The sequence below is a fragment of the Myxine glutinosa genome, chromosome 9, assembly GCF_964187855.1.
Source record: "Myxine glutinosa chromosome 9, kmMyxGlut1.1, whole genome shotgun sequence".
Lineage (NCBI taxonomy): Eukaryota > Metazoa > Chordata > Myxini > Myxiniformes > Myxinidae > Myxine > Myxine glutinosa.
The window spans coordinates 140,879,336-140,892,916 of NC_136269.1; the positions used below are offsets into that span (position 1 = coordinate 140,879,336).

The 13,581-nt window shown below is 43.6% G+C and overlaps 1 protein-coding gene across 2 annotated transcripts in view; it reads right to left on the reverse strand.

Annotated features, from left to right (window-relative positions):
- The window catches only part of NSMAF (neutral sphingomyelinase activation associated factor), a 214,950-nt gene that overhangs the window by 150,761 nt on the left and 50,608 nt on the right, over positions 1-13,581 (reverse strand). For both annotated transcript variants that reach the window (XM_078785018.1, XM_068127973.2), the window contains 2 exons: positions 8,440-8,511; positions 1,176-1,284 (listed from right to left, as the gene is read on the reverse strand). In XM_078785018.1, the coding sequence (XP_078641144.1) occupies positions 1,176-1,284; positions 8,440-8,511 (181 nt within the window). The remainder of the gene's footprint in view (positions 1-1,175; positions 1,285-8,439; positions 8,512-13,581) is intronic.

Here is a 13,581-nt window from a genome sequence, read left to right on the forward strand (position 1 = left end):
TTTCCAAAGTAACTTAATTGTATTTTTTGAAAAGTAGCTTTAAGTCGTATTCTTCTAAGATTGTGTAATGTGAGTTGTCGTCTTCAAGGTATGTTGTGAAGCACTTTGTTCATTTCATGCTAAGGCGCTATACAAATAGTTATTATAGTTATTATTATTATTATGTACATGTATGTAATTTGGAATAGTTTAGATGTACACCATACAACTAATTGTACATTGCTATGAAAAACGGGTATGTTTTACATGCATACTCTTCCATTGCAAGTCTGGATTACAATTTCTGGGCCTTTTATATAATTACAATTTAATTGTGCATATGTATTTCTCCCGGTGCGCCGACATGAAAAGTTAAATTACTTTTTAATTTTCATATTTAAAATCAACATTTCTGTCATTTGTCAGATGATTTTAAGGCAATCTTGTTATAATAATAGGAATTTATATAGCGTAAATTGCAGGAGCCTCTACGCGCTTAGAAAAGAGAAGAAAGCCAATGAGATGAATATACAAATACAAATTATACAAGAAGAAAACCTAAGATGTAATCAGATGTAGGCATTTTCAAATAAATGAGTCTTTAACAGAGATTTGAAAATGTTCACATTGTCGGCTTTGTGTGCATGCATGCTCGTCAAAGAGAGTAAGACGCAAGAGAGCAAGGTAGTCCAGAAAATGATAGGCACTTCCTGTCCCCTCTTTCCCTTTTATTCCTTTTCCCCCTCTCCTCCTTCTCCTCCCCACATAAAACTACATTTCTGAACAAAGATTATTGCAATAAACAAAATCCGATTCTTATCTTGGACGAAGAGAAAATCATATCAAAAGCGAGGGGCACGGTGCAAATCACAAATTACACAATGTAGGCACTCAAATTTTGTACTAGGTTATGCACAATGTATACACACTAGCGGGCAGTGCACTCGTGCGTGGCGCAAACAATGGAAACAAAATGGCTTCTAATTCAGGGTTGTCGCAACTCTCTCTATACAGGGACTCTAGATGGAGTAAGGATAAGGGAGAGGGGGAATACAGAAGGAAGGATTCAACTCAGACCCCGGGCACCTACACACTAACACACGCAACCGCCATGACACTGCACCCAACGCATGAACGGCCAGCATGGGGCGTGAGTGTGAGAGAGAGACGAGACAGAGAGATAAAGTTTGCCTTACCGAGGCACGATGCGATCAGATAGTAAACTTCATCTCGGTCCTTGGTGTTGTAGAACTTTAGGTAAATATCCGAGCAAAGTCCGCTCTCTGTGCAGAACACCTCCAGGCCCTGCACAGAGTATGATGGGAATTACACCTTCACTGTAAAACTAAAGGAACAAAACGATCTTGTCATAATGAAGAATGTTTAAAACAATCGAGTTTTAATTGAACTTTTGGTGCTAACAGAATGTTTCAACAACACTGAAAGATAGTTTAATGATATTTGAATAAACCAAAATGGTATGAGGATTACAAATCTCTATAACGGATTGCAGTAATGACAGAAGATAACTAAATACAATGAGCAATCAAGGATAAGGAAAGATGTCTAAAAAGCAATGTTGGAAAGATCACACAAACCAATAAAAAAACCGGAACAAGGAAACTAGAACGGCACTCGGTAGAGAGCACACCCCGTCCGCCAGGCTGAACAGTTTAGGCTTTGTTTCCACTGAGAGTCTGGATCTGGATCTGGTATGTGGATCTGGTAAACCACCAAAAGGTTATTAACCACGTTGGACTTTGTCCAAAATCGGGAGGGGGAGGGGGACGCTTATGGATTGGGTCACGTCCGTCTGTCTGTCCGTCCGCAACCATATCTCTGAGATGTATGGACAGATTTTGTTCATACTTGGCACACAGGCAATGCATGATGGTATACATATGCAAATCATCTTGTTTCGCGATGTGATCAAAGATGGCCGACCGACAGCCATTTTAGTTGTAAAAACGCGATGTTGAACACGTCGACCACTTCTTGGACATGCATTTACCGATGTTGTTCAAACTTGGCAAACAGATAATAAATGATGGCTCACATATGCACACCAATTCCTTTTGAGATCAGCTCCAAGATGACAGACTGGTGGCCATTTTGTTACTTAAACGTGTCCCCAACCATTTCTCGACATGCATGGACAGATTTTGTTCAACCTTGGCACACAGACAATACATCAGTATACATATGCAGAAGATTTTGTTTTGTAATCCGACCAAAGATGGCTGACTGATGGACGACTGATGGACTTTAACTCCGTACAGCAAAATTACTAAAACCATGGGGGCTATGATGTTTTATGTCTTTTTCTTCTTGTTTTAGATACAAAAATGGAGCTCACATCTCGGGACCGGGATTTGGATCTTCAACGCTTTGAGAGAAGAGCGGGTGCCGATCAGAACAATAGGACAGCAAAAAACAATTTTGACCAGATTTTATACACACTAGTTTAAAAGCCCGTCAAAAATGACAGTTAACAGTATATTCGATGGTCAGCCTCATGAGGATGCTAAAGTCTGAAGCCTGGTCTTCCAAATTTTGGGTCCTCTGGGTCTTTTGGTCGTTACTTATCCAATCTCATTCAAACTTGACAGGGGGCTAAGGGTCACACAATAGAGGTTGTAGCGACTTAACGTATTGAATGGATGTGAGCGTCGATCTACTGTTGTCTATATACCCCACAAGGGTTACTAACACGACCAATCCTGCGGCTTCCGTGGCGTTTTTTTTCCAACGCAGCTTCTAATAACAAAAGTAATAACAACAGCTACAATAATACCATAATAATGTTATTACAAAACATTTCCCCCCCTCCACAAGGGGTTTTGTGACCTGCTATAGTGTGCTCCCTACCTCCCCCCACCACCCACCCCTCCCCCTCCCAACACCAAGATGAGCTATACACCAACTATAAATTTAATTATAGGGAATTCAGAATGGTGAGGCACGGTCTGATCCTTTCAATGATCTGATCCAACATACTCATATTATGATGTCATGCGTGATCTAATCCTAAGAAAAACAAGCCTATACCCCAGTATTGATGTGTGGTGAGGTGAACGTTGCGACCCGATCCATGTTATTGGAGAAAAAATCCTGAGGTTTGGCAATAATAAAATCACAAAAATATCCCTTTTGATTATAATGGGATGAAATTGTTGTCATGGACTGCCACGTGGGACCCGTCTGGTTTTTGCCACGTGGGACCCGTCTGGTTTTTGCCACGTGGGAATTTTCCCTATACCACAAACCAAGATGAGCAGAACCTGAAAACATAGGAGCAATACTCCTGGGCGCTCACCTGGTAGACTAAAGCAGTATACTACACTGACTAAAGGTATTTTAAACCAATTTCAATGGTTGTCGTCCAGTCATTCTAGCAAACTTTTACCCCTAACCCACCACTAATTGCAAGAGAAAAAATTTTTTTTTCTGAAACCTGTCGATCCTCTGAACAAATACATAAAATTATACTCAATTATAATGAGTGGATCATACTTTATTTTCAGATTGAACGAGAGCCGTGAACGAGAGGTGGAGTGACGCTTGCAGTGAGAGATTTGATCAGTGTGCTGAGGACAGTTAAACGCTGTGGTCATTGTGAATGTGTCGTATTATATTTAATTTATATACCCAGAAATTCTGATACCCAGAAAATGCTTGAGTTTCTTCATGAGAGGGATCCCTTTCAAGACGACGATACTCTTCACAACATTTTCACTGGTATAGTTGCCCAGACAACGGTGAATGTTGATGAGGCGAAAACTGTGGGAGAAAGGCTCTTGGGCCAGATGAGTGGTAAACGTGTGCTTGAATACAGCTTCAAGAAGAAGGGTCAAGCCATAACTATGGACTCAGAGTCTGCAATGAAGACACCAGACGGAGACATCAATATCGACCCTCAGTTACTCTTCCAGAGACGTGATCGCTGGCACTGGTAGGAGACTGGTAGGAGACTGGTAGGAGACCAAAGCACTCCTTTGTGAGTTATGCACATATCCTCCATCTTTGTTCGAGACCAAATATGCCTTGCTGTCCGCCAATAAGCCAGCGTTAGCCTCAGCAATCATATCCTTGGCACCTGCCGATACTGCACAACCGTCCGATATACAATACGTACTCGATGGCGGTGCCCTATTGCAGCGCATACCGTGGCAGTCAGGTGAACAGTACAAGGATATTCTTGACCGCTACCTGAAATATGTTAGTAGGCATTACGGGCATGCTATCGTCGTGTTTGATGGCTATCGTGAAGGTCCCTCAACGAAAGACTGTGCCCATCAGAAAAGGGGTGAGCGACCATCAGTGAAGGTATCTTTTTCTCAAACCATGACGGTTTCTGTCAAGAAGGAAGAGTTTCTTCGAAACAAGGAGAACAAGCAACAATTCATAGACATTCTTGGTAAGAAACTGGAAGAATCTCATTGTGAAGTGCTCCATGCGAGTGGGGATGCGGACCTACTCATAGCAACAACTGCAGTTTGTAGCTCTTCAAAATCCAACACTGTTCTTGTTGGCGAAGACACTGACTTGTTGATACTACTGTGCTACTATTTTCGCAAGAATACTGCGCACACACTCTACTTAATGTCGGAGCCGAAAAAGGGTTCATTGAATCCAAGACAATACTTGGACATTGGCAAAGTCAGAGAGGCTCTGGGTGATACTGTCTGTGAAAACATTCTCTTCATCCATGCGTACCTGGGATGCGACACGACATCAAGGGTCTTTGGGATCGGCAAAGGCACTGGACTCAAACTGTTCAAGGACAATGAAATGTTCCAGCAAGAGGCCCTAATTTTCGGCAATAAAGAGTCAACACAGGATGAGGTCATTGCTGCAGGAGACAGAGCAATGGTTTGTGTGTACGGAGGCAAACCATCAGACAATTTGAACGAATTGAGGGTAGCAAAATTTCATGCAAAGGTGACAACAAACAAAACATCGTTGCACCCACGGGTACTTCCGCCCACGAGCTCAGCTTCCAAATATCACAGCCTACGGGTATTCCAACAGGTTCAGGAGTGGAAAGGACACAAACTCAACCCGCTTGACTGGGGATGGAGGATCATGGACACCAGGATGATCCCTATGCATTCTGACCTCGCTGCAGCACCAGACTATCTCCTAAAGCTGGTTAGGTGTTCTTGCAAGGGTGGTTGCAGTGATAAACGTTGTGGTTGTCAGAAACTTGGGCTGCCTTGCACATTTGCATGTAGGGAGTGCAGAGGTATTTGTGCAAATGCAGACGAATCAGTGGACGTTTTCGAGGATGCTGATGATAGTGACCATGGAAGAGACGAAGTGACGTGTTAAATATTGTGAATGGACAGAAGGACATTGGGTACAAATAGTTGTGGTAGTGTATTCAAACATGGTTAAATAAATAATTTAGAGTTGATTTGGTGTATTATTAAGTGATATTGTCATATAATTAATTTCCAAACATTGCGGTAGTCCGAAAAGTTCCCAAATCGGAAAGGACCTGAAAAACCATGTTCCACTCAATATATTTAAGTATAATTTTGGGCAGATATTTAGTAGACATCAAGGTCTCAGAAAAGTATTACTTCGTTTCTCTTGCAATTAGTGGTGGGTCCATTCACATTTTGACTGGACTATTGCTAGGAGACAGGGCAGCACGTACAATCATACTAACGTAATCATAACACTTTAAACAATCAAACAAAAAAATACCTATTTTAGGGGACAACCTCCCCCCTGCCCCCATAGACTAACTTAGACCCCGATTTTTTTTTATGCCGTGGTCAAACTTTAATATATCGTGGGTGTTGAAGGTTGTGGTCAAGTTTCATCATAATTGTGTGTGTAGTTTCTGAGAAAAAAAACAAATACCTCTTTTGGGGTGGCAATCCACCCCCGCCCAGGACACCCCCAAGGGGGGGGCAGATTTTTTTGAATGCTGTGTACAAACTTTGGTACAGCCCGGGTGGTGAAGGTTGTTGTCATGTTTCATTGAAATTGTATGTGTAGTTTCAGAGAAGAAAGCAAATATCGATTTTGGTAGATCAAACCTTTGACCCCCTGCTAACTCCCTTAGACCGATTTTCTTAGTGCCGTGAACAAACTTTGGAACATCACAGGTGATGAAGGTTGTGGTCAAGTTTCATCGAAATAGTGTTTGTCGTTTCAGACGAAAACGCAAATTGCTATTTTGGGGGAGTCAAACCTGGATCCACATTGACCCCCGGTAGACCCCGATATTTTTTAATGCCGTGAACAAACTTTAGTCACAAAATAAGAAATATCATTTGTGCCAAATTTGGTTACAATTCCATCAGCGATTTCGGAGACGTTGCAAGTGTTTATGGACGGATGGACTGACGACGAGCCATCGCATAAACTCCCCGGAACTTCGTTCCAGGTGAGCTAAAAGAATAAAAAGATAAAAATCAATTAATTAATTCTATTTTGCACCTCTTAACTTGGTATCGAGGTGGTTTACCAATGAGGGGCCTTTTGATAATGACTGGTGAACCTCAAGTATTATTTGTTTGAGTAGGGTGAGGGTGGACAGAGGACTGGGGTTGCATTTGAGTTGTATGGAAAGGGGGGCAGGGCGGGGGGGGGGGGGGAGGGGTTTGGGATGGTTATCAGTTATTGTATAATAGAAACAAACGAGTTTTGTGAAATTAATTTATACCCATGAGGGTGATCCAACTCCAAGGTTCACTGTGTTGTTGGCATTTCAGTAGGGGGTCAAGCAAGTCCCAGGGTCTGATTGTCACCCACCACAGAAAGTTTGATTTTTTTTTTTTTCTTATCTCACTTCTGGCCTCACTCCTCCCATCCTCTCGTCTTCTGGTCCAAGCCAAACCCACCCGTATTCTTCCAGGAATCCACACCTGGTTCTCCTCCCCGAGACCAAGCTGATAACGCTCACCTCCATTCCTACATCGCACCTTTCTTTCATTTGTGGAAACGACTCCCTGTGTCTGTCGTCCCTGGCTCTTCCCTCTCGCATTTCAAAAGTGCTGCCCATCGCCGCCTTGTGCTTTCTCTCAGATCGACTCCTGATCTCTACTCTTATTCACCCTCTAATCTCTTTTACTCCCCTTTTCAAACTATAAATTTGTTTGAACATTTATTGTTCTCATGTTCCCCTCTGCCCTCAGTTGGTCTGGCAGCTTGCCACCCTCTTAGTTCCTCCATGAGCTGCAGCTGATGGATTACAAAACACAACAATAAAACCGTAGGAGAAACTGTTCTTCATGTGGTAATGCTGAGTTTCAACTCTGGGGTGGAATACTGAAGTCTGCTCTCAGGAACTTTTTGCGAGTTCTATGTGATTACACATTCATTGGTTCTCTTTCCCTCTTGTGGTCATCTGCTCAATGGCAGGTCCAGTGCTGCTAAAAATATCATGGAAAGGATCACATCGAGTGGTTTGCCATTGCCTTCCCAACAGAACCAGAGCAGGCATTTGAAACTCGTTCAGGGTGCCTGTGAGATGTTGCCCAACGTTCGTCGACAAACACCGTGAGATCTTTAACATCCACCAACTAACGCTGGCTGATGAGTCAGGGACACCCGTCTTGATGCCCATCCTAGGGACGACACGCTGTGTAATGCAACACCAAGACTAGACAACTCAAAGGTAAGTATGTTACCTGTACACCATCACATCAGGACCGTATAGGTTCACGACCAAAAAGAAGATGAAGAAGTCATTAAATGAAATGGGAACTGAAAGCGTTTGCTTTAGGATGTACGGTCATTTTCCCCAATGGAGGTAGACATCGTTTGTGTCCTAGAAATGTACATCTTGTATGGAAGTTACAAGCGTGTCTACCTTTGTGATACATGTCCAGGGGAGAGGGATATCATGTACGCAAGCACATATCACAACTGCACTTGTTTTTATGTATCCTAACGATGACGAGGCATCTCCACAGCAATCGTCACGAAATGGCAACTAACGCATCGAGCTTTTGAAAGTAGAAAAATAAAAACAACCATCAACCGCCACGTCATACGATCTGATAAGCAAATCCAATTATTTACACAAAAAGCAAAAGACTCGATGCTCTTAAATGTCATCAGGACAGTGAGAGGCGATTCAAGGCAAACCGGCCTAACTGTAAAACCGATAAACCGATGATTCGCGAATTTAAAAGAGCAACATAAAGCACTCATCTACAGGTAAAAACATCGGCCTGCACAACACAAAGCACTCATCCCCAGGTAAAAACATCGGCCTGCACAACACAAAGCACTCATCCACAGACAAAAACATAGGCCTGCACAACACAAAGCACTCATCCCCAGGTAAAAACATCGGCCTGCACAACACAAAGCACTCATCCCCAGGTAAAAACATCGGCCTGCACAACACAAAGCACTCATCTACAGGTAAAAACATCGGCCTGCACAACACAAAGCTGCGAGTATGAGGGTCGAGTCAAATCCAAAGAGCTCTCTCACCACTGGCTTGAGCACGTGTCTGCGCTTGTACAGTCTGCGTACATCCTGCAAAGGGATTTTCAACATCGACTCCTGGAAAGACAAATGATAGATGAGGAGTGAGTAATGAGCAATGAATCAATAATACATGAATAAAGTCCATTGGTTTATCAATATATTCATGAGTGTGGTGGGGGAAAGAAGGGGGGGGGGGCGTGGGGGAGGTACTGTATTTTGGGAAAAAACTATTTTTTAAATAAAAACCACACCCAACATCAACTTCATCTGAGATTCCTTCCATTGGCTCTGAAAATGATGCTCCTGTTTAATGGAACATCCATTTGCCACGTTTTGATCAGAAACTCGACACTTAAGTCGACTTAAACTTCGAGTGAACAGATCGAGGTTCATTCTCGACACTTAAGGGCTTAAGGCCACCGATCATTTTAAAATGACTCGCCGATGTAACGGTTGGATCACCTGCTCTGAGTCTGGGAGGTCGGTGGGTCAAACCCCGGCCAAGTCATAACAAAGCCTTTAAAAATGGTACGTGTGCTGCTTCCTTGCTTGAGGTTCAGCATTTAAAAGGAAAAGAGCAAGCACAAATCCCATAGGTTGACATCCATCTGAAGGAGGAAACTCCTCCTTAGGAAATGGTCCACCGTGTGCTGTGAGAAAGGCGACCGCCATTGTTGTGGCGTCACTGGTACCCGTTAAGCATCGGGAGGCACTTCCCTCCCTGCCCCCCCCCCCCCACCCCCCAAGCTCAGTGGCTGTGTTTGTCTCATGTATTCAGTGTAGGTCATGCGTGCAAGATGTACGAGTATATGTGGCAGGTGCACGATCAGCCTCAGATCCTGGGGGAAAAAAAATCACAAAAAAGACTTTTCCAGTAGTTTGCAAACAACATGGGTAAAGTACCTTATAAAGAATGTAACAGAAAGACTTTATCAAATAGCATACAGTTTCAATTCCCCGCATTAAATTCTGGTATTTATTTTGTTTTCAAAATCTCGGCTCATGGAGGAGCGAGGTGAAGGATGATTAAAGAGGACACATAACGATAATGGCGCAGGAGCTGCGGCAACAAGCACAGGAATGAACAAACAGAAAAAGAGCGACAGCAGGAGAGAGAGGGGAGGGAAGGAAACATGGCGACGTACAAGTAAGATGGTTGGGGTGAGATTAATGGGGATATAAAGGATTATGGGTAGGGATTGGGGATGACATGAGATGGTGTTGCACCACCCACGGAATTGGAAGGATGAGTACGATTGACCATAAACTGGAAACAACAAAGAACAACCAGAGATTGCAGACCCTCGCCAGGACTTGCTTTGGGTGGCATATCTTGTTTGGCAAATAAATGGAGGGATGGCCTAAATAAATGGTTGTCGATTGCAAATGAAACTGGTCTAAATGATCTAGTTGTAAATGTGTAACGGTCATAGATCTGAAAATTTGTAACGGTCAAATGGTCTGAAGGTCAAAAGGTCTTAAAAGATCGAAGGGGTCTAAGGGGGGTAATTTAAGGTTTGAAGGGTCGGACTTGACTGAAGGGGTCTAAAGTGCCTGAAAACATATAAAAAGGGACTAAAGGTGAAAGGTGTCCACAGCGTATTAAAACATCTGAAAGGTGTGAAGGTCTAAAGGGAGAAAGGGTAGAAAGGAGTCCAAGGGTCTTCAGGGTTCTAAAGGGTCTGAAAGAACCTAAAGGGTTTTAGTGGTCTACAGGGTCTTGAGTGTTCCAAAGGGTCTGGAGGATCTTAGGGGGTCTTAAGGGTCTAGAAGGTCTTAAAGGGTCTAAGGCGTTTTCCGGGTCTTCGGGATCTTAAAGAGTGTTGGGGTTTTAAAGGGTCAAAGTGGTTTGAAGAGGTCTTAGGGGTCTCCAATGGTCTCAAAGGCAAAAACAACGTTTTAGGGGTCTTAAAGGGTCTCAGCATTGTAAAATGTCTTCAAGGGTCTAATATAATTAATAGACATACTCACGTTCTGTGCGGACAAACAGACACACAAACAAACAGACAGACAAACAGACGGACCAAAATGCAATACCCTCTACTTTGGCGAGGGTCATGAGTACACTCCAAATAGACTCGAAACATCACCAGAAACAATGAAGTTCCAGGTATACCTGAGATGGCAAACTAATCCCTTTAGGCCACATTACAATACCTGTGCAGCAAGTTAAAATCTGCATTTTTTACACTTACACCCAAATGTTATACAGTACTGCTAATGGGTCCATAAATAAATAAATAGATTACCATTTGTATAATCAACAATACTTGGTGGGGTCATGCCAAATAAAAAGGCCTTTCCCATGCAAGACCACATTTCAAAAACCACATTTCAGAGTTGGCCTCCAAAGCCAGTCGCTGACTGGGCATCCTGCATCACACAAAGTCATTCCTTGGCACTCCTGAACTCTCATCCATTTACAAGGCCTTCATTTGCATCTTGATGAAATACTGCTCCCCCTCTGCCCTGGCTCCTCCGCCTCACATCTTGCTCAGCTTGACGCCGTGAAAACCAAGGCCTTCAAGATTATTGGAATATCCCGTGATGAAGCCGAGTCTATGGGTCTATCACTTTGCCATCACAGACAGATCGGTGGTCTCTGTCTTTTACCACCTCCTTTCTGGTCTTGCACCATCTGCCCTCCCCACCCCCACAGGTTTATACAGGGCACACGAGCTCTACCAGCAACTCCCTTCTGGTGAAACTACCTAAATCCAGGATCATTGCTCACTTCCACTCATTCGTTCCTCTTTTTTCCCCACCTGTGGAACCAACTTCCACATCCTTTTCGATTTAATTCAACCCTCCAGATCTTCAAGACACCTGTTCACCAGATCATCTCAGATAGTCTCCAATCCAAAAACCATGTTCTTTTCAACGCCAGTTAAACCGCCACTCGCCCTTCCAACCCCGAAGTCCACCTCCTTCCCAATTTACAGTTTTTCTTTCCTGAGCGTTTCCTTCTGGATCCATCCATACCCCCCCTAACCCTCATTCCTCGCCCACACTCTTTGTTTGTCCAAGTCTCCCTTTACTTTATCTTTCAATCCTGCTAGTGACCTCCCCTCTCTCTACTTTTCCTCTTCTTCTGTTGCATCCTGGTCCGTTTATGCTGCGAACAAACTTCGGTACATCACGGGTGATGTGTTGTGATCAAGTTTCATTGAAATTGTGTATGTAGTTTCTGAGAAGAAAGCAAATACCTATTTTGGGGGATAACCCCCCATATGTAGACCTCCATAGGGCCAGATTTTTTTAATGCCGTGAACAAACTTGAGTTGCAACATACCAAATATCATTTGCGCCAAGTTTGGTCACAATCCAATCAGCAGTTTTAGAGAAGAAGTTGCAAGTGTTTACGGACTGACAAATGGACGACGTGCCATCCCATAAGCTCCAAGGAACGAAGTTCCAGGTGAGCTAAAAACAAGGCCGAGCCTTTTCTGGAGAAGCATGCTTTCTGGAGACACATGCTTTCTGGAGACACATGCTTTCTGGAGACACATGCTTTCTGGAGACACATGCTTTCTGGAGACACATGCTTTCTGGAGACACATGCTTTCTGGAGACGCATGCTTTCTGGAGACGCATGCTTTCTGGAGACGCATGCTTTCTGGAGACGCATGCTTTCTGGAGACGCATGCTTTCTGGAGACGCATGCTTTCTGGAGACGCATGCTTTCTGGAGACGCATGCTTTCTGGAGACGCATGCTTTCTGGAGACGCATGCTTTCTGGAGACGCATGCTTTCTGGAGACGCATGCTTTCTGGAGACGCATGCTTTCTGGAGACGCATGCTTTCTGGAGACGCATGCTTTCTGGAGACGCATGCTTTCTGGAGACGCATGCTTTCTGGAGACGCATGCTTTCTGGAGACGCATGCTTTCTGGAGACGCATGCTTTCTGGAGACGCATGCTTTCTGGAGACGCATGCTTTCTGGAGACGCATGCTTTCTGGAGACACATGCTTTCTGGAGACACATACATCCATTGCACTTGTTCATTTGAGTGGTCCATCTTAGTGTTTCCTTCACAAGAAGACAAAACAAACTGGGATCCCATCCGTATCGATGATAGCAGCTTATTCAGACATCCATTGTTGAGATTATAGGTGTGAGAGCGAATCCCAACTTGAAATAGTTCACCTAATGTGGTCCGGGCATCTCAGGGTAATCGTTTCAATATTTGTTCTTTGGTTTGCAGCACATGACTGCGGGTGGCAAAGTTTGCTGGGAATGCAGCTGCGGTGCTGATGCAGTGCCCCCTGGAGGTTGGAGCAGGAATTGGGATATGTTCAGGATGCTGGTGATAGCTCGCAGCATACTCTTCACAAAGGACGAAGTGCGATCTTTAACGTCCACCAACTGATACAAGCGGACGAGACACCTAGTTCAACAATCAACCCTGCCTCAACCAATCAACCCTCGCCCTGCCTGCTGAATATTTGTTGGACATACTACTGAAGGTGCTCAATACCTTATCTTGCCTTGCTTCCTGTTTATCTTGCCTTGCTTCCTGTTTATCTTGCCTTGCTTCCTGTTTATCTTGCCTTGCTTCCTGTTTATCTTGCCTTGCTTCCTGTTTATCTTGCCTTGCTTCCTTATCTTGCCTTGCTTCCTGTTTTCAACCATCCTTGGTCCCGATTGCCACATTTCTTACAAACATAAAAACACCGTCGAGCTTAACCAATGACTATATTAATATTGTATCATTATTATGTGTATTCTGAGGGGTGATCAGAATGTCTATGGCCTGAACAAAAGTCAAGGATTAATATTCATGAAGTGATTTCACAATAATATCAAATATATTATAATCATCTTTATTATATTTTGATGTTCGGCCTCAGATTTGCTGATATGCTGCTGAGAAGGGGAACTTTCAGGGAACCGTAGGTATTAGTGTTTTGGGGTACGGGATCTCCGGTCATAATTCCCTGGAGGGTACGAATCATATCAAACTTGTATTCTAGTGAATTGTCAGTCAGCAAAACGTGCTGCATTATGGAGCATCCAGATTCACATGATGAGTCGGCCCCAGATCTCAGGACTCGAGTCTACGGTCCTGCATCCTGGGAAGAAGTTAGGATCTTCAAATTTACAGTTACGTCCTTCACAAGACCTCAAAGTGGTTGTGGTACTTA